This window comes from Haliotis cracherodii, unplaced genomic scaffold (genome assembly GCF_022045235.1).
Source record: "Haliotis cracherodii isolate W230 unplaced genomic scaffold, xgHalCrac1.p SCAF_1, whole genome shotgun sequence".
In the NCBI taxonomy this organism is placed as follows: Eukaryota; Metazoa; Mollusca; class Gastropoda; order Lepetellida; family Haliotidae; genus Haliotis; species Haliotis cracherodii.
The window spans coordinates 37509683-37532474 of NW_027266264.1; the positions used below are offsets into that span (position 1 = coordinate 37509683).

The 22792-nt window shown below is 40.6% G+C and overlaps 1 protein-coding gene across 7 annotated transcripts in view; it reads left to right on the forward strand.

The window, feature by feature from the left end:
• LOC139477324 (uncharacterized) overlaps positions 1-22792 on the forward strand; it is a 49446-nt gene that overhangs the window by 22538 nt on the left and 4116 nt on the right. For 4 of the 7 annotated variants that reach the window (XM_071259880.1, XM_071259916.1, XM_071259902.1 and 1 more), the window contains 13 exons: positions 2170-2213; positions 2688-2831; positions 3393-3462; positions 3781-3922; positions 5182-5223; positions 7265-7354; positions 7934-8038; positions 9014-9067; positions 10049-10084; positions 10807-10848; positions 12322-12375; positions 14857-14952; positions 19205-19414. In XM_071259880.1, the coding sequence (XP_071115981.1) occupies positions 2170-2213; positions 2688-2831; positions 3393-3462; positions 3781-3922; positions 5182-5223; positions 7265-7354; positions 7934-8038; positions 9014-9067; positions 10049-10084; positions 10807-10848; positions 12322-12375; positions 14857-14952; positions 19205-19414 (1129 nt within the window). The remainder of the gene's footprint in view (positions 1-2169; positions 2214-2687; positions 2832-3392; positions 3463-3780; positions 3923-5181; positions 5224-7264; positions 7355-7933; positions 8039-9013; positions 9068-10048; positions 10085-10806; positions 10849-12321; positions 12376-14856; positions 14953-19204; positions 19415-22792) is intronic. The other 3 variants (XM_071259895.1, XM_071259888.1, XM_071259907.1) reach the window with 3 other exon arrangements.

Below are 22792 nucleotides of genomic sequence, written 5' to 3' on the forward strand. Positions count from 1 at the left end.
AAGGGGTGTAAAATGGGGTAAAGTGGGATGAGATGGGGTTAAGAAGGATGAGATGGGGTAAAGTGGTGTGAGATGGGGTAAAGTGGTGTGAGATTGGGTAAAGTGAGACTCGTTTGGGGGAAAGAGGTGGTGGAGATAACATGAGACGTGTTGTATCCACATGTGACCATAAATTATCCAAAACATGAAAATAGTAAGTCTTGAAACAATTTAATAGTTAAGTTGGTATGTATTCCTGTTCGCATGAATTAATAACACGGCCCCAACATGGGAGGAAATAATGCATTAGAATATAGACAAGGAGCCACATATTTAAAACATAGTTCTTGTTAAAATATGTCTAGCAGAATTGATGGAATGAGGTTAACATGACAGCTGTAGAGCATTAGTCGTGTGTGCAGTGGTGCAACTTTGTTGCTGCTTGATTCTCCTTGGGGCCGGTGCTGGCTCGCTTCCAGGAGTTGCAGCAAACATAATTTATGTCTGTGACATACAGACCTATTTCAAAACAATGGATCACGGCTTCACAAACGATCGTTGCAGTGAAAACCAGTCATATGAACTTGTTTTTATAGTTTTCGTGTCAAGGATCTAAAAAACAGTATGGCAAGACGGCTGCATGCCTTACAATGTAAACGATTGCTATAACATGTGAAACGAGACACGTGAAACTGTAGATAAGGGGAACAACTAGTCTTTCCAAACAGCAAATACCAATAGCCAACAATCATTAGCATAATTGGCCAAGGTTTTCACCCTTTCTTCAGTCTTGATAGTCAAGCCATTGCATACAGACTTGAGTGTCCTTTTAGTGCTAACATCGCTTTTGAAGATCCGGGAGTATAGTCCAAATAACACTGGCCATGAGTTAATCAACGGCGAGAGTGCAGATCCAGTATAGAGATTATCATGTGTTTACTAACATAAGCTGTTCAGTGGTTTGGGTCGTTTCAGAAGAGAGATTGTCATGTGTTTACTAACATAAGCTGTTCAGTGGTTTAGGTCGTTTCAGAAGAGAGATTGTCATGTTTACTAACATAAGCTGTTCCATGGTTTAGGTCGTTTCAGAAGAGAGATTGTCATGTGTTTACTAACATAAGCTGTTCAGTGGTTTAGGTCGTTTCAGAAGAGAGATTGTCACGTGTTAACTAACATAAGCTTTTCAATGGTTTAGGTCGTTTCAGAAAAGAGATTGTCATGTGTTTACTGACATAAGCTGTTCAATGGTTTAGGTCGTTTCAGAATAGAGATTGTCATTTGTTTACTAACATAAGCTGTTCAATGGTTTAGGTCGTTTCAGAAGGGAGATTGTCATGTGTTTACTGACATAAGCTGTTCAATGGTTTAGGTCGTTTCAGAATAGAGATTGTCATGTGTATACTAACATAAGCAGTTCAGTGGTTTAGGTCGTTTCAGAATAGAGATTGTCATGTGTTTACTAACATAAGCAGTTCAATGGTTTAGGTCGTTACAGAATAGAGATTGCCATGTGTTTACTGTCATAAGTTGTTCAATGGTTTAGGTCGTTTCAGAATAGAGATTGTCATATGTTTACTAACATAAGCTGTTCAGTGGTTTAGGTCGTTTCAGTATGCCCTTAGGGCATATTCTGTTTATCATTTTCATTCTCTCTCGAAAAGAAATGTAGGTTTTCGTTTGCTCTGAAGCAATTCTTAATTTTTTAATTTTTTTTTAAGCTTTGGTTCAGTCAAATAATCATAACTCTCTCAAAAACTGTGTAGAGCAGATAATGTTGAAATCATTGGAGCTACAAAACAAAAGTTTATTCAGTTTAAATAAATGAGACTTTAGTTTCTCTCTTTACATGTTTTAAATTTCATATAAGTCTGCGTTGAAAAGCAAAATGAAATACTTTTTAATGATCTTTTCCATACATATGTATTGGTATTATCTCACTGTATTTAAAATGTTTAGCCACTGTGGCTAAGCTCTGGTGTGTTAATAAATCTGGTCTTGTGACTGCATGTGAAAACCACACACCTCCGAATTGAACTACTAGTATACAATTGGCATGAGGTGTGTATTTATGAACGATGTCATGCATGTTTTTTCATTTGGGTTAATGTGACTTTACAATAACAAGTAAAAGTAGGTGCCTTAAATTTGACATTGAAGTAGTTATAACTTAAGTATTTCCTGATGTTTCAGCGACACAGATTCTGGAGGGACCCAGACAGCAGCGAAACACCAACGTAAGTTGGTCTAGAAGTATCCACACAACTAATCCACATGTGTCTTGGGAAGACATGGGGCAGAAATGCCCGACATGGATAAATCAATCTCTTTGTTACTTTGAAAACAGAATATTGATATTTTTCTTTCGATTAAACTTTTAAAGATTGTACAATAAGGCTAATCAATTATTTCATACGTTTCCTCCCAAGAGATACCTTTCAATGTGCCGGCAGATGATTAGATAAATTATGTTTTCTATATTACGATAATGTTTTATTTGCACTGAAAGCAGAACTTAATGCTTTCATCTATTAAGGCCTGACAACCAAGAGTAATAATAAAATAAATAATTTAGTAAAGACGTTTTGGTGAATATATCGTAATTTAAGATATGGTGAATATATCTAAATGTAAGATATTGCCATCAACACTGTTGTCATATTGTTAACGTTCTATGAACAGTATTGTTTTATTCCCAATTGTGTGTGTAGCTGGTTCTTCGCGGGTATCACACGAGATATTGCTGAGAAGATCCTTACCAGTGGCTGCAACTATGGCAACACTCTTATGAGGGAGAGCATTACATTCCGAGACACAGGGAGTTATGTCATTACAAAGAAGATGGAACATGCCAGGTACATATGTAACATGTTCCTGTAGGAGAGATGAGATGTAACATGCTAGGATGGTTGGTTGTTGTTGTTTTTTAACGCCGCACTCAGCAATATTCCAGCTATATGACGGCGGTCTGTAAATAATCTAGTCTGGATCAGACAATCCAGAGATTAATATCATGAGCATCGGTCCCCGCAATTGGGATCGATGACATGCATCAACCAAGTCAGAGAGCCTGACCACCCTATCCCGTTAGTCGCCTCTTACGACAAGCATGGTCGCCTTTTAATGCAAGCACGGGTTGCTGAAGACCTGTTCTACCCCGGATCTTCACGGGTCAACATGCCAGGTACATGTGTCACATGTTTCTGTAGGAGAGATGAGATGGAACATTCTAGGTATATATCCGACATGTTCCTGTAGGAGAAGCCCCACATGGGTGCAATGTGATAACGCCGTGATAATGCTGAAACTGTGCGAAATGTGGCCTACAACTATACTCACTCACTCTCAGTAGTGACACCTGACTTTGTTTTGTCACCATACATTGTGAATGATAGAAAATACATTCTGTTTGTCAGAGGGAATCCATACAACCACTTTGAAGTGATCCGCATCGCTGAAGGCTTCAAGATCAATGTGGAAAATGCAGTGAGTACAATACATTGTGCTGATGTCTAATACGCCAGCCATGTGGTAACTCCAGAACATGTCCCCAGGACCACTGTGCTTCTTGTAAGGACTGACGAGAATGAGGATTGCAGTGTGCACAATGTCTAACCTGACTGATGGTGTCTCATCATGCGCCACGTGTGGACTGCTCGTATTATCAACCACTGGTTTGTCTTGCCAAACGTCATGTCATCTTGTTGGCACACTTAAATCCAAAAGGACATATGTAAACATGTTTATGAGCTCCCTGTGGCACACTTTGGATAAACTATACTTCTGTCTCTGGTGTTATTTCAGCACAAGTCGATCCTGTGCCTGTCCGAGGTGATGGACTACTTTGTGACCATGTCAGGGGCAGCAGTGACCCGACCCCTCATCACTAATGACCTCAAGGCTCTGGGACTGGAGGCACCAGACTACCAGACTCGCATTGAAAGCAGTACGTGAAGATCACTGTCATAGAAACTCACTCATACATTTGTGGTAATCGTAATCAATAGGAAATATTGTTCAGGCATGTTGGTCAATTGTGTTTCACACTACGTTTAACCGACATACAGCTAAATGAGTGAGGAAAGCCAAAAGTGATGCAGATTGTAGATCTCACCATGATCGCCTCATTGACAATAAGGACGGGTAAGGTAGAATCATGTTGGATATGAACCCACAATCAACAGATTCAAGAAGCAATATATAAGGGAAATGCACAACTGCTGGTGCCACGACCAATACAATACCAGAAGACCATAGCTTGGTTTATTAAGCTATGACACTGTCTCCATCTTAGTCTTTATTATATCTACATATATAATCTGAAAAGAAAATATCTTACAGAAAAAAACAGTTGTTAAATATCTTAATATAATGTTATATAATATAATAAAAAGGACACCGCTGACTCTCTTCATTTTCAGGTACTGCTGTAATCTAGACTTGCCATCTAGTACAGACTTGCATGGGCTGTATTGGATATATTTGTGTCTGTGTGACAGGCTATCTCTATTTCTTTTATCATTAGAATTTCTTTGGCACATGAGTTTAACGTGACAGTACAACTATGTTTGTTGTTGTTTCATTGGAATTGAACTTACCACAAAACTATCTATGGAGGTAAATGGGTGCGGACATGCATCCTAATGAATGGCGATATCATACATTGGATAATCAAGTATCTTCAGGACAGCTGTGATTTCTGGTATCCAGCTACGATTCGTCTTAATATATACATGGCACATTTAGAATAATAATTGAAGGTTTTTGAATGACTCTGTACCCTTTTATTTTTTATTCATCATGTCCAATCTCATCAAGGTATCATCCATTATCTGTTCAAAATGTAAAGCATAAGTAAATGTTAACTGAAATACATTTTTTTAATTATTATGATTTTGAAAATATCATTTTCTCTAAACCACTTGATGTGTATGTTATTAGTGTTTTTATAGACATGAACTATTATTGGGAAATTCACCACAGAATAGATCCTCAGTTCCATGTAGGACAACAGGTGATAGAAGTGAGCATTGGCTTATCAGAATGGCTTCTCAGATTTCATTAATGGATGAAGTTATTTAAAAAGATGTTTATCTGCTTTTGTTATTAATTTTGTATTTGTATATTAAAATGTTCAAACTTAAGTGGGAGCCCATCAAATCTAGCTGATGATGTTTAAATCTTACTGTGTCTTTTACCCTTCAGAAAAGACTAATCCTGACAGTGGGGAGGAATATCAAGCTGAAGGTAAGGTTTTAGAGCCAGGTCGACGTGGATGCATGTGTAGAGGCAGTAGATGGAGGCAATGGTTCAGGGTAATCTTTATAGAGGAGGGGGTGATCTGTTGTTGCCAAGTTATTCTTTCTCTACGGGGATCATGCTTCTTGGACTTTTCTGGGTCATCAGTGCCAACCTCATTTATAATTTCCCCACTGATGACCATTTGTAGCTCACCTTCACTGTGTTTCGTCACTGTTCACGTGTACTTTCTTTTCTACTTTGATGTCTTCTCTGTTGCGGACTTACAAATCAACACAGCATACTGCATTTGACACTAGCTACAGTTCATTGCAATCAGTTGTTTCCTTCATGTAACAATTGGACATACTGTTGTTTTTTCATATACTCAAATTACTCTGTGAAATATGGTTCTGATTTCGAAAAAATCAAAATGGCTTCCATGGCAGGAAATATGGATTGTTATAATACTAATAGCATGTTTCTCATCTCGTTTAAGATGGAACACAAAACCATATTATCAAAGTGTCAAATTATCAAATATAGAACAATCTTCATCTGTGGTCATCTAGTAAGTCGGCTTCATTTTAGCTTTTCTCTGAAGATCTATACCCCACCTCATTAATATCTTCATCATAATTACCATTGATGACATCATCTCTACTTCGTATTGCTTTAAGTAAGTACATACTACTGGATGATACTTCGATGTGATTTAAGTATACTCAACCGCAAAAAGAACTTCAAGTTGTACATAAAATGCGGACCATTAAAATATATGTAGATAATATTAAGAACTGATAAATAACAGAGAAAACATTTGATAACAAATGGGCGTTGATTGTTTTATGACAGCAATCCGTGTTATTTGAAAAATCCCCCCTAAAACATGGTACCCCAAACAGAAAAATGACAAGTGTCAGTAGTATCAGTAGCGTGTGGCCTCCTTTAGGCGCGATACCGGCCGCACATTCCCGTCTCATTGAGTCGACAAGTCTTTGGAAAAAGGCTTAAAAAGTCCCGTTCCATTTCCACATCAAAACGGCTTCCAGTTCCTGGAGAGTATGTTGCTGCCTTGCAGCCCTTCAGGCGTCTCCCAACCTCAACCACGTCTCCCAACCTCAACCACGTCTCCCAACCTCGTTCCAGACGTGCTCAACTGGCGCCGGTCACACAGATGTAACACCCGGATGTAACGGTCCTGCGCTGGTGTGCTGACCCTCGGCGCCGTTCAGAACGAGGCCGGTCTTGGACACTGTTTGTCTGTTGACGCCTTGCGACATCCAAAGTGCCCTGCTACTGCAGTTGACTTTGATCCGGACTGTAGCATCCCAGTGGCAACGCCTCGCTGGAGTTCAGTTATTTGAACCATGTTTCTTGTCCTGTTTGAAAAACGAGTGTGAAATGCTTGATGTTTTCTTTATATATGTTTTTAAAGGATGGACATGGGGGGAAATGCACACATGTTTGCATGTGATTTGCGCTGCACGTGCAAAAACATCAAACGAGACGTAACGAATGCGTTCTTGCGACGTGGTCAAACTGAATGATGTAAATAGTGAACAGTGTTTCTTATATGCGTCTCTTAACGTTTGTATACATTTATTTTTGCCAATTGCATTTTGTGCATGTCACAAACAAAAAAACTTGACTTGCGTTTCTTTGGCGGTTGAGTATATTAATCTTAAGGTTGATATATTTTCGCCATACATTTGCAAGGGATGGTGTAAGAATTTAAATTGAAATTGATGAACAAACCAAAAATAACAGCTTTCTACAAACTATAACTATGGGTCTTGTGTGGATGTGGTTGGGGTTTGTTGGTGTGTGTGTGTGTGGTGTGGTGTGGGTCTTGTGTGGATGTGGTTGGGGTTTGTTGGTGTGTGTGTGTGTGTGTGGTGTGGTGTGGTGTGGTGTGGGTCTTGTGTGGATGTGGTTGGGGTTTGTTGGTGTGTGTGTGTGGATGTGTGTGTGTTTTGTGGGTCTTGTGTGGATGTGGTGGCCTATGTGCATGTGGATATAACCTCACATTGTCCACTCCTTTGTCCAGATTATGAGGAGCCTGATGTCAAGCCAGCAAGGAGCTTACAGTCAAGGAAAGGTGGACATACGACTTGGAGCCCCCAAAAGTTCTTTCCAGGTCTGTCACTTGCATGCCTTGGTTTATCTGTATACACTCATAGGCTAAAGTACCTGTCATCATGTACTTCTATTACGTTTTTACTTTCAGTTACATATCTATTTATAATACTTTTGCCTTTGTGCATGTTTGCAATGTACTGTACAGAATTTCAGTGATCAGCACCAAGTGTTGTGTTACTGTCAGTTCGTGTGAAACAGTTTCAAGAAATCTGCAAGTGGACCATTGCTGTGCTATTCCTACCCAGAAGAAGTTCAAGAATAGTCTCAATGTTCAATCATCATTAATAAATATAAACTTCTGTTCGTATTAGGTTAATAATGATTTAGGACTATTGAATGACTATGGTTTTGTTCTTTGCATTGAAGAGAGTGACAGTACAATATTATTATCTCTTACACTATTTGCTGAACTGATAAGGAACATGACTTTATGTCTTTACATGTTTGTATGACCGCTAGGATGCTGCTGATTGACTGCTCCAAATAGATAGACATAGACTGACAAATGGTATTTATAATGGTCACTTGGCAGGTGGAAGAAATGGTTAACAAGTGCCAGTATGTGCAATGATTTCAGAGAACCGTGGTCCCGGGAGCAGTTATGGAGGCAGAACAGTGTCAGGCTCTGCACCCCGCCCCCGGTCCAGCATCGCCCAGGTTCAGCAAGGAGTGACAGCAGCAAGTGAGAGATGCACGATACATACATATAGCACAGATACCTCATCTTGTCAAATAACAGCTTCATCTCATCAAATTACCATGCTGACCTGATGCTGATATTTAAGAAATACCTGACGACTGGGAGTCGTTTATCATACAATAAAACAATAAAACACATGTTTTATTGTACGATAAACGACCACGAGTTGTTTATTTCTTATAATAGATATCAACATCATGGACTGCCTTTTTAGAATCAATAGAATCCAATCTCGGCAATGTCGGACAAGTCCATTTTATGCACATGTAGGTATTCCTGCATATTCTCACAATCTCATATTGATTACCTGTACCTTTTCTCCCAATGACGATTGTCATAAATATCCGGCTTTTGGATGCAATCGTTTGGCCATCGCGTTTACCTGCATTGCCCAGCTACATCTATGGGAAACAACTCACTAGACACTCCCCTCTCTAAAAATAACGTCGTCCAACATACGTCAATTTTAAGTTTCAAGCGTATGTTCGAATCTCCAGAAATGACGTCATGATAGAACAATGCTTTATTGTGAGATAAACCACACTTCGTTCTTCACTGTTTATTGCGATCGTGTAGCTATCTTATATTTGCACATATGGTGCAGGTCACGAGATGAGGTATAAATTTATTATTTGACAAGAGAAGTCATGTGTTTTATTTATGGAGATTGGTCAAACAAAAACAATTACTGAGTGAGACTGTAAGTAGTTTAGGCATAAAGTGATGTTTTACTCAGTGAAATATTGATTGTATGTCCTCAGTCAAGAGTAGTGTTTCAATAACATACAGACCTACATGATAATGTTTGCTTATCAAGGCTGCAGGCTGATTTTTTTTAAAGAAAAAAGACAACACACTAAGGTTGAAGTGAAATGTCCAGCCATTGTACTATAGCTGTAATAGTGTCAAAAGTAGCATTCACTCAGAGTAATTATGCTGTAATACATTTCCTTACAGATGTGATACAGAACTTGGATTCGGCTATCGACCACCATGACCCATACAGACAAGGTAAAGACGGCTCTCATTGACTCCGTGTGTCACTATTATTGTATTAGAACACAAAAATGTGATTGATTATTGACTGGTTATCTGTTGACAAGGTAGACACAATTTTATGGATAACAACTTCTTTAATACTGTGAAAAGCGACGTTTCGGTATAGATCCTTATACCGTTGTCAACCAAGACGTCTACCTTGTCATCCGTCAACCTCTAAGTAATGCCTATCAAACAAGTTGGTTATCTGTTGCCCTTTGTACCCCTTTCAGGCAATGGTATGACATTGAATTGAATCATTTGCCACATTGCTGAATTGTTATTGAGTGTTTTCCTTGTTTATACAGTAGTGCTCGACTTCCTGATTCCAGCCGACTTGGGATCATTAGTCACATCAAATTGTTATTTATCATAGACATTGCTGTCTCTTTATTGATAAACATACCATTTGTGTATGTTCACAGGCTAACCCCAGTTACATTAATTTACCACCTGAACATGACCTGCCTTCCCCAGCACTCCACACAGTATTTTATCCTACTGAGTGTTTACTCATACATTATCATTCACTTTGGGTATTTATAATTCTTTGGTTATAACAGATGTATTTTAAGCCCAGTCTGTTTGGTAGTCTGTCTAGTGTTTTACATATTGCATAAGCTCACAACAGGGATATATTAAGTTCATATATGTGTGTGTGTGTGTGTGTGTGTGTGTGTGTGTGTGTGTGTGTGTGTGTGTGTGTGTGTGTGTGTGTGTTAACAAAAGCAACTGAGGCTTTGCACATTTACAGTAATTATTGATTAAGTTTAATATCAAATAAATTGTGTACATTGTGTAGCCAAAATATAGTTTTTATCAGAATATGCTGTAGATAATGATACCATTTCTGTCTAGGGTACAAGTCTGGTCTCGCAACTTTTATATGAACAACACAAATGAATTTCATGCCAGATATACTCAGCCTGTATACTGAACTTTATCTTGTGATAGGTTACCATCGTCATGGCAGCAGTGAAAAGTATGAAGGTAAGGACAATAGACCCAGTCAGCTAATTTAACGCAGGTCTTGGCAACACCTCTACAACATTCTGAATGCTCAGTTTTAAACTTGAAACTTGAGGGTTTGTTAGCCTCAGTGTGGCCTGCTGCTCATGCTATCAGACCCAGGTTTGTCTAGCCCTGATTAACAATAGGCTGCCATGACATAGCTGCAACAATGCTGACTGTGGGGTGTACAACATTCATTGAGCTTCCCCACTTTCACACCAGGGACTTTCTAAAACCTCCCTACTGCCTTTAACTGATCACACCTCTGTGATGAAGAACAAGGGTGATTCATCCTACAAGGGATTCATTACATTTCAAATTGGATTTCGATAATGAGTGGAATTTTTGAAAGCAAAAAACCTGTCTCACTCTCATTGATGAAAAGTATCACAGTCTATGTCAAGTCATTTCAACAAAACTTGATAATCAATTACATTTTAGGAACCCTAGAATAGCCATGTACCTTTGTTTGAAAGACTTGACACAGTCATAAAGTCATTAAAGTAAACAATTAACCATTGTAAATCTTGTTTTAAAAGGTATATTTAAGCTCTGCCAGTTTCTTTTGAAGGATCTGTTTCAATCACTTCATGAATTGCTGAGTACTTATACAGCCACGAATCACTACATGAGCTTGCTGTGTTAATTTTCACTGATTTGTACCTTCACTGTCAGCCATCTGTTCATTTCTGTGTTTCCAGTGGGCCAGCTTGGACCGGCCCCACCACCTCCCTGCCCTAGAGGTAAGATAGGATATCACCACTGTCATACCAGCCATACAGTAGGGTAGCATTGGAGATACAGTAGGGTAGGATTAGAGATACAGTAGGGTAGGATTAGAGATATAGTAGGGTAGGATTAGAGATACAGTAGGGTAGGATTAGAGATACAGTAGGGTAGGATTAGAGATACAGTAGGGTAGGATTAGAGATACAGTAGGGTAGGATTAGAGATACAGTAGGGTAGGATTAGAGATATAGTAGGGTAGGATTAGAGATACAGTAGGGTAGGATTAGAGATACAGTAGGGTAGCATTAGAGATATAGTAGGGTAGGATTAGAGATACAGTAGGGTAGGATTAGAGATACAGTAGGGTAGGATTAGAGATACAGTAGGGAAGGATTAGAGATACAGTAGGGTAGCATTGGAGATACAGTAGGGTAGCATTAGAGATACAGTAGGGTAGCATTGGAGATACAGTAGGGTAGCATTAGAGATACAGTAGGGTAGCATTGGAGATACAGTAGGGTAGCACTGGAGGTACAGTAGTGTAGCAGTAGGATAGCACTGAAGATACATTAGGATAGCATTGGAGATACAGTAGGGTAGCATTGGAGATACAGTAGGGTAGCACTGGAGGTACAGTAGGGTAGCAGTAGGGTAGCACTGGAGATACAGTAGGATAGCACTGAAGATACATTAGGATAGCATTGGAGATACAGTAGGGTAGCATTGGAGATACAGTAGGGTAGCACTGATATCAAAATTCCGACCTCAGATCAGACGGCCTGTGGTTCGAATCCCATCACAGGATTACATTGACGCCAAACAGGGGCCTGAGCAGGTTTATGTTAAATTTTGAGCAAAATAAGTCTCAGTTCCCTGCTTGCTGAAGGGGTTAACCTCTTTGGCCACTCGACGCGTGAAGATCCGGGGTAGAAAAGGTCTTCAGCAGCCCATGCTTGCGGTAAATGGCAACTATGCTTGTTGTAAGAGGCGACTAACGGGTTCGGGTGGTCAGACTCGCTGACTTGGTTGATGCATGTCATCATAACCCAATTGTGTGGATCGATGCTCATGATGTCAAAGAATGGATTGTCTGGTCCAGACTCGATTATTTACAGACCGCCATCATATAGCTGGAATATTGCTGAACAACAAACAATCAATAATCTTTGGCCACTTGGATCAGAATGTCCGTGGTTTGAATTCCATCACGGGACTATGAAATTTTATGGCCTCTACTTAAGCTAAGTATTCATAAACATTGAAAATTCGGAAAGATTCCAGGGATTCAATACCATTTAACCATAAAAAAGATTGCAGCACACACTTTCCAAGTAAGACATGAAGGTTTTGGTGAGTTACCAAGAAGCGTGCAGAAAATGCTGTCACATAGACAACGAGTGTTTTGTCTGAATACTGAATACTGAATACCTGAATACTGTTTGACAGCAGTGTCAAATCAAACTGACTCACTCTGACTACATTGCCAGGCCGTCGACAGAGCCAGTCTGACATGCAAGACACCCTGGACTTCAGTAGAGAAGGTAGTGCTGATGTAGCACAGTATTCACCATAGACCAACTAACAAGCCTTACTACTTTTCACACACCACATGGTTTATGGTTTCTCAACCCTAAAGAAGTTCGAGAGTAATCTTTTCTTCGTCTCATTTCACGTTGTGGAGAGGACGTATAGTTCTTGACATATGTTTTTAAAAATGTTTTCATTTATTTGACCTGTAGACTACAACAATGCTTTTCAGAGATCTATTTAAATAAGATGTTTTTGTAATTTGGTTTTTGTTTTGTCCTCCAATTCTATCAATTTAAAATTGTGAACTGTAAACCAAGTGATCAACATAAACAGATTACTTACAATCACAGAGAAGATTAATATGCATACTAACATCACATTTCACATTAACTACCTTAATGAGGTACTGATGGTTTAAATGTGTTTATTCTTTGATCTGGTTATTAATCTTGTCCCAGGGAATGGTAACTGAGTTGAATGCAACTTACCAAACCATGTCATTTTGGGGCCGTACTTTCCCTGGACATGGGTATGAGGCTATTTATCCTTAACCATTTTATATGTAATAATTAACACTGGATTCACGCTTTTGTATTTTCACTTATGGATTGGCAATTGATGTGCCATCGTCTGAAAACTCATTGTATCAACTTATAAATCACCATATTCTTTCCATTTTTTAAAATTCATATCAGTTTGTTTTATCAAAATCTGCTGCCTCAATTACTGTTAGATTGTCATCAGTGACAAAAGCGTCCACATGATGACTCTATCATAGTGACCTGCCCATACCTAGTCAGTGGCTTGAATGTGGATGTGTTAGAGTCCTGGTATCTGATTAGTCTGTGATAGATCCTTGCTTGCACACTAACCACTCACTGTACCTAACCATACATCAGTTGACATTGAGCAAATGATGCTACACATGAGAATATCAACAGGACAAACAAATCACTGTGTTTGTCAATCTTGACATGGGCTGCTGCTGACTTACATGTGTCATCAATGTACAGTACTATTTGCAGGTCAGACAGATTAGTTCATCAATGTGCAGTACTATTTACAGGTCAGACAGATTAGTTCATCAATGTGCAGTACTATTTACAGGTCAGACAGGTTAGTTCATCAATGTGCAGTTCTATTTACAGGTCAGACAGATTAGTTCATCAATGTGCAGTACTATTTACAGGTCAGACAGATTAGTTCATTAATGTGCAGTACTATCTTCAGGTCAGACATGTTAGATCATCAATGTGCAGTACTATTTACAGGTCAGGCAGATTAGTTCATCAATGTACAGTACTATTTACACGACAGACAGGTTAGTCCATCAATGTACAGTACTATTTACAGGTCAGACAGGTTAGTTCATCAATGTACAGTACTATTTACAGGTCAGACAGATTAGTACATCAATGTGCAGTACTATTTACAGATCAGACAAATTAGTTCATCAATGTGTAGTGCTATTTACAGGTCAGACAGATTAGTTCATCAATGTGCAGTACTACTTACAGGTCAGACAGATTAGTTCATCAATGAACAGTACTATTTACAGGTCAGACAGATTAGTTCATCAATGTGCAGTACTATTTACAGGTCAGACAGATTAGTAAACCAATGTGTAGTACTATTTGCAGGTCAGACAGATTAGTTCATCAATGTACATGGCTATTGACAGGTCAGACAGATTAGTTCATTAATGTGCAGTACTATTTACAGGTCAGACAGGTTAGTTCATCAATGTGCAGTACTATTTTCAGGTCAGACAGATTAGTTCATCAATGTGCAGTTCTATTTACAGGTCAGACAGATTAGTTCATCGATGTACAAGGCTATTTACACATCAGACAGATTAGTTCAGAAATAGTATTTGACTGTGGTCTATGTATATACAGTAACTGCAAGTCCTATTCATTATCGCTGCTCACAAAATGAACTGTTGTCGTTTTAAAGGTATTAGCACACAGCTATCTTAATAAAAAATTGCGATATTTCATTATCCTATTTCAAGAGGCGAGAACTATACCGGTATTATCCAGAAAGGATTTACTTGGCATCAAATTCCTATATTTATTTTCCAAGCTACACACAACACAGAGTATGAAGTGGCTGCTCATGTTCAAGTATGGTGGTATAAAGACAGTCGAAGTATGCTAATTTGGTTCATTGTGGTATTTTAATCATATTGCTCTAACTGCACTTGTGTTCTCAAGATGTTATAACTGCACCAGAACATAGCAGTTTATATCTTGCTACTCATATTATCTTTTTGTATTTATTGTATAAAGCAATGTTAATTGGTTTATTTCAGAAATGGATGGTGTATATATAAGATTATATATTTCAAATACATACTTAACCTGTGACAGATGATTGACATTGATTTTAATGAAATAAAGTATTGATATCTTTGTTCTTTATAATAGAACAAATTAGAAATTATTTTTGCAATGAGTCGTTAAGAATTCCAGTGTTTTACCCAATTTCAGGTCCTGTTAAACCCTTACACCCTCGATGGCAGAGTAGAACCAAGTCAGTTCCCAATCTGGGAATGATAGTTGATGTCAGCTATCTGAACAAGCAAGGTTTGTCACATGAGCTCCCCACGGATCACCTTGCATGGTGCCTATCTTGGCTTTATTATATACACCTCGCATGCCCTGTGACACCCTTGCATGCCCTGTGACACCCTTGCATGCCCTGTAACCACCTTGCATGCCCTATAACCACCTTGAACGCTCTGTAACCACCTGGCATGCCCTTTAACCACCTTGCATGCCCTGTAACGACCTTGCATGCCCTGTAACCACCTTGAATGCCCTGTAACCACCTTGAATGCCCTGTAACCACCTTGAATGCTCTGTAACCACCTTGAATGCCCTGAAACCACCTTGCATGCCCTGTGACACCCTTGAATGCTCTGTAACCACCTTGAATGCTCTGTAACCACCTTGCATGCCCTGTAACCACCTTGCATGCCCTGTAACCACCTTGCATGCTCTGTAACCACCTTGCATGCCCTTAACCACCTTGCATGCCCTGTGACCACCTTGCATGCTCTGTAACCACCTTGCATGCTCTGTAACCACCTTGCATGCCCTGTAACCACCTTGCATGCCCTGTAACCACCTTGAATGCCCTGTAACCACCTTGAATGCTCTGTAACCACCTTGAATGCTCTGTAACCACCTTGAATGCCCTGAAACCACCTTGCATGCCCTGTGACACCCTTGAATGCTCTGTAACCACCTTGAATGCTCTGTAACCACCTTGCATGCCCTGTAACCACCTTGCATGCCCTGTAACCACCTTGCATGCTCTGTAACCACCTTGCATGCCCTGTAACCACCTTGCATGCCCTGTGACCACCTTGCATGCTCTGTAACCACCTTGAATGCTCTGTAACCACCTTGAATGCCCTGAAACCACCTTGCATGCCCTGTGACACCCTTGAATGCTCTGTAACCACCTTGCATGCCCTGTGACACCCTTGAATGCTCTGTAACCACCTTGAATGCTCTGTAACCACCTTGAATGCCCTGTAACCACCTTGCATGCCCTGTGACACCCTTGAATGCTCTGTAACCACCTTGAATGCTCTGTAACCACCTTGCATGCCCTGTAACCATCTTGCATGCTCTGTAACCACCTTGAATGCCCTGTAACCACCTTGAATGCCCTGTAACCACCTTGCATGCCCTGTAACCACCTTGAATGCCCTGTAACCACCTTGAATGCCCTGTAACCACCTTGAATGCCCTGTAACCACCTTGCATGCCCTGTTACCACCTTGCATGCCCTGTAACCACCTCGCATGCCCTGTGACACCCTTTTGTTACTGTTTAATCTCTGATGTATTGACTGAACAAGATTTATTATTTTCTTGTTCAACTGTGGTCTACATGTTGTTTGTACATTCTGAGAGAGAAATAATAATTACTTTATACTCAGCTCCCTGGGAAGTATACCACCCAAGCTGCCTGTGAGGTGCTAGGTTTACAGTCACATTACCATGTCATCCTACCGGGTACCCAATCAGATCATGGAAGTGGCAGTCGGAATGTGTTTTCTAATCATGCAACCACGAAATATTTAACACAGGGTTTTATGATTATATCCATACAATCTAGGCCATCTACAAGTCATTCCAGAATGTTCTTCTTATCAGTTTTAATTTCTTTAATCGAGAATATGTCAAAATATGTTTCGAAGCGTAGTCGCCAGTTTGAAACCAGTGCCATAAAGCTCGAGAAAGCTGCCTTCTGATTGGCTAATGTCGATTTCTTGTCAGTCATTTCATTGGTCGGTCAAAATTCGCGAAAGGTCGTTCTGACATGACCCGTAATGGGATGTCCGCAGACCTTTGTTTAGCCGTAGCGAGAACTAAGAACTGATTTTATGAGATTGACCGGGTACCCATTCACTGCAGGTGGAACTGAGGCATATTTCGAACAAGATCTCTTGCCTAAGGAGACACCGCATGTAACCTATGTTGTATGTGTCGAGCAAGCTAAAGCTCGAGCAAATCACAGGTTGGTTGGTTTGTTTGTTGTTTAACGCCGCACTCAGCAATATTCCAGCTATATCATATGACGGCGGTCTGTAAATAATTGAGTCTGGACCAGACAGTCCTGTGATTGAATCGTGAGCATCGATTCACGCAATTGGGATCGATGACATGCATGAACCAAGTCAGAGAGCCTGACCACCCGATCCTGTTAGTCACCTTTTACGGCAAACATGGGTTGCTGAAGGCCTTTTCTACCTTGGATCTTCACGGGTCGGAAATCTCAGGAGTCAAGTTGCCAAACCTATATATCTTGCCAGTGTTATTAGGTACACCTTCATTGATGTGTTGGCAAACTTGACTCAGTATATTGTATTCACAGATTCCTCATAGCTGAGAATGTAATGACTCTCATTGTAGAAATAAAGCCATTCCGATGCAGACTGGTTACTGGTGGCATTTCTAAACTATTTTTAGCTGAAAACCATGTTGGGATTTCATTCCAGTCCGTGAATAGTGAATATCTTTGTATATGGCAGGGTAATATGGATTTGATTTATGTCGTCAAATAGAACTCACAACTTGGAACTCTGATCTTGTACATTAAATTGTGTTTAAATCTTCATTCAATGAAGGGATGTGTCTCTAACTTTCTGACTGGCATTCTGCCACTACGTTTGAATTACATTTCCTAAGCTGACAACTACTCCTAAACAAATCCAGCCAGAAGTGAAGGGTTCATTGAAAACCTTCACACTTACTTGTCAAGTCAGATGAATACTGTCCATACAGCTGACTGGTCTCAACACACTCAAACTCTGTTGTCAGACACAACCTGCTTTCCACTGAGCCCCACATGTGTGTGCCCCCAACCTGCCACCTCTCATCTTTAAGCTTTGCATGCTCATAATTAATACTGATATAATAGCCTTCCAGCGTGATGTACTGTTATCTGTTACACAAGATTTTTCAGCATCTATTTGATTTTATATTCTAATCCTGAAGCCTGTCACAAATTGATTGTAGCGATCCAATGAGATATTTCAAGTGTTTTTAAAGTATACAAGTTATGATACTTGTATCGCTGTGATCGCTTTGTGAAACATGGCCCAGGATTTATGAAAGTACAAAAATTCTCTTTCTAGCAATCAATTATCATTTTGTTTATACCGCAGATATGTGACCAGATATCTTCTTTTCTGTAATTCATTTTTGGTTATTTTTGTAGTTTCTTGAACAAAATCACACAGTATTGTGAATTTTCCAACAGTTATCTAAAATGTTTGAATCATTTTATTCATGCCATTTTTCCTCTCTCACTATAATAATCACGCACAGTGATGTTTGTGAAACATCACTCTGGATGCCAGATTGAATGATAATCAGGATGTAGTACTTTATATCTAATGTCACCATCATGTGATAAAACGGTTATCAGTTATGCATCTGAGGCTCATTCTCACGGAATGACTATGAGAGGGTTTGCACCATTCCTATACTTATCATATACTAACTTGCCAAAGACCCGCTTTCAATTCCCAACATGGGTACCATGTGTGAAGCCCATTTCTGGTGTCCCCCACCGTGATATTGCTGGAATATTCACTCACTCACTCATCTTTTGTTTCTGCATGTTTGTATATTCCCTGAGCCCTTTTTTTCCAGACCAGTTCAGTGTACTAGTTCATTCCCTATTTCAAGTTCTTGATGTTTACAATCATGGCCAATTTAGGGGCCATGCTACAATTAGTTGGAAAGAATATAATCATTGAATGATACAATCTATTTGACCAAATGTAAACTTTTAGCTACATCACCAGATACACAGATCACGGAATATGTACAGCTGCACACTTGACAATATGATCAGATATTGTATTGTGCTTCTTGTTTATTTCATCTTTATTTCATCTTTATTTCCCATCTACCAACCTGGAGACCCTTGAAGATGCAGGTTAGAACTGGTCTTCAGCAACTAATACTTGTTGTAAAGGACGACTATGCTTCTCATAAGAGGCGACAAACAGGATCTTGGTTGATGCATTATTTACATTCAGAATAATTTATTTTAATGGACTTTATATGAAGCACAGTTATTTCTTTTCTGTTAGTATACATTGTATACAATATTTACTATAGGTTGAAAAATATTGAAAAAGCATCATAGTTCTAACATTCCCAACATTGATCTAAATGAATATGCAGTTTTACTTAAGCGTGCATTTGTTATCTTGTGAATATGTGTAGCAGGATTTATTTATGGATTGAAGGATGTTTTGTCACACTGTGATGTCAGGTGTCTAACATACTGGTCCACTCTACTATTGCAGTGCCAGTGCCCAATGAGAGTCCCAACCTTGTGTCGCCCAGTCGGGCGCCATACCAAGGCAGCGCCCTTGTGTCGCCCACCCAGACACCACACCGGCCCCTGCCAAAGCCTCCTGAAGAGGAGGCCATCTTGGAGGAAACACCCATGTCTGGGTTACAACAACAGCTGCTTAATGCCAAGTTAAGACCCACTGGTGGACCTAACAAGAAGGGTATGTATATTTACATACCTCACAGAAGGTATCAGTTTGTTAATCAAATGGTCATGCTTCTATATCAACATGTAAATAATTGTAATCTTAATTCACTTTTGCTTTCTTGTTAATTGACTGGAACCACAATGACAATTTAAAAAAAGAATATCACTAAGTCGGGTTTGTACGGCACCAGATACCTGAGGTACCGTTGTGCAGGCTCTTTACATGTTGTTTGTTGTTAACAACCTCTCTCTATGATGCCAGTCTGTAAATAATCGAGTCTGGAACAGACAATCCAGTGATTGACATCTTGAGCATCAATACACGCAATTGGGTCAATTACGCAGCCAGTTTGACCAACCAAACCTGTTTGTTTCCTTTTGAGAAGCATGGATTGGTTTGAGGCATGTTGCTTCTTCATCAGGTGCAAGGAGGTGAATGATTCACTTGCCTCATCAGGTGCAAGGAGGTGAATGATTCACTTGCCTCATCAGGTGCAGGGAGGTGAATGATTCACTTGCCTCACCAGGTGCAGGGAGGTGGATGATTCACTTGCCTCATCAGGTGCAAGGAGGTGAATGATTCACTTGCCTCACCAGGTGCAGGGAGGTGGATGATTCACTTGCCTCATCAGGTGCAAGGAGGTGAATGATTCACTTGCCTCATCAGGTGCAGGGAGGTGAATGATTCACTTGCCTCACCAGGTGCAGGGAGGTGGATGATTCACTTGCCTCATCAGGTGCAAGGAGGTGAATGATTTACTGGCACTTTATCAGATGCGGGATGGTGAATGATTCACTTGCCTCATCAGGTGCAAGGAGGTGAATGATTTACTGGCACTTTATCAGATGCGGGATGGTGAATGATTCACTTGCCTCATCAGGTGCAAGGAGGTGAATGATTCACTTGCCTCATCAGGTGCAAGGAGGTGAATGATTTACTGGCACTTTATCAGATGTGGGATGGTGAATGATTCACTTGCCTCACCAGGTGCAGGGAGGTGGATGATTCACTTGCCTCATCAGGTGCAAGGAGGTGGATGATTCACTTGCCTCATCAGGTGCAAGGAGGTGAATGATTCACTTGCCTCATCAGGTGCAGGGAGGTGAATAATTCACTTGCCTCACCAGGTGCAGGGAGGTGGATGATTCACTTGCCTCATCAGGTGCAAGGAGGTGAATGATTTACTGGCACTTTATCAGATGCGGGATGGTGAATGATTCACTTGCCTCATCAGGTGCAAGGAGGTGAATGATTCACTTGCCTCATCAGGTGCAAGGAGGTGAATGATTGAATGGCACTTTATCAGATGCGGGATGGTGAATGATTCACTTGCCTCATCAGGTGCAAGGAGGTGAATGATTCACTTGCCTCATCAGGTGCAAGGAGGTGAATGATTCACTTACCTCATCAGGTGCAGGGAGGTGAATGATTCACTTGCCTCACCAGGTGCAGGGAGGTGAATGATTCACTTGCCTCACCAGGTGCAGGGAGGTGAATGATTCACTTGCCTCATCAGGTGCAAGGAGGTGAATGATTCACTTGCCTCATCAGTTGCAAGGAGGTGGATGATTCACTTGCCTCACCAGGTGCAGGGAAGTGAATGATTTACAGGCACTTTATCAGATGCGGGATGGTGAATGATTCACTTGCCTCATCAGGTGCAGGGAGGTGAATGATTCACTTGCCTCATTAGATGCAGGAAGTGAATGATTTACTTGCACTTTATCAGATGCAGGATGGTGAACGATTCACTTGCCTCATCAGGTACAGGGAGGTGAATGATTCACTTGCCTCATCAGGTGCAAGGAGGTGAATGATTCACTTGCCTCACCAGGTGCAAGGAGGTGAATGATTCACTTGCCTCATCAGGTGTAAGGAGGTGAATGATTCACTTGCCTCATCAGGTGCAAGGAGGTGAATGATTCACTTGCCTCATCAGATGCTGGATGGTGAATGATTCACTTGCCTCATCAGGTGCAGGGAAGTGAATGATTCACTTGCCTCATCAGGTGCAAGGAGGTGAATGATTCACTTGCCTCATCAGGTGCAGGGAGGGGAATGATTCACTTGCCTCATCAGTTGCAAGGAGGTGAATGATTCACTTGCCTCATCAGGTGCAAGGTGAATGATTCACTTGCCTCATCAGTTGCAAGGAGGTGAATGATTCACTTGCCTCACCAGGTGTAGGGAGGTGAATGATTCACTTGCCTCATCATTTGCAAGGAGGTGGATGATTCACTTGCCTCATCAGATGCGGGATGGTGAATGATTCACTTGCCTTATCAGGTGCAGGGAGGTGAATGATTCACTTGCCTTATCAGGTGCAGGGAGGTGAATGATTCACTTGCCTCATCAGGTGCAGGGAGGTGAATGATTCACTTGCCTCATCAGTTGCAAGGAGGTGAATGATTCACTTGCCTCATCAGGTGCAAGGAGGTGGATGATTCACTTGCCTCACCAGATGCAGGAAGTGAATGATTTACTGGCACTTTATCAGATGCGGGATGGTGAATGATTCACTTGCCTCATCAGGTGCAAGGAGGTGAATGATTCACTTGCCTCATCAGGTGCAAGGAGGTGAATGATTTACTGGCACTTTATCAGATGCGGGATGGTGAATGATTCACTTGCCTCATCAGGTGCAAGGAGGTGAATGATTCACTTGCCTCATCAGGTGCAAGGAGGTGAATGATTCACTTGCCTCATCAGGTGCAGGGAGGTGAATGATTCACTTGCCTCATCAGGTGCAGGGAGGTGAATGATTCACTTGCCTCATCAGGTGCAAGGAGGTGGATGATTCACTTGCCTCATCAGATGTGGGATGGTGAATGATTCACTTGCCTTATCAGGTGCAGGGAGGTGAATGATTCACTTGCCTTATCAGGTGCAGGGAGGTGAATGATTCACTTGCCTCATCAGTTGCAAGAAGGTGGATGATTCACTTGCCTTATCAGGTGCATTTTATCAGATGCGGGATGGTGAATGATTCACATGCCTCATCAGGTGCAAGGAGGTGAATGATTCACTTGCCTCATCAGGTGTAAGGAAGTGAATGATTTACTTGCACTTTATCAGATGCAGGATCTTGAATGATTCACATGCCTCATCAGGTGCAGGATGGTGAATAATTTACTTGTCTCATCAGGTGCAGGATGGTGAATGATTCACTTGCCTCATCAGATGCAGGATGTTGAATGATACACATGCCCTTTATCAGATGCAGGATCTTGAATGATTCACTTGCCTCATCAGGTGTAGGATGGTGAATAATTCACTTGTCTCATCAGGTGCAGGATTGTGAATGATTCACTTGCCTCATCAGATGCAGGATGTTGAATGATTCACATTCCATTTATCAGATGCAGGATGGTGAATGATTCACTTGCCTCA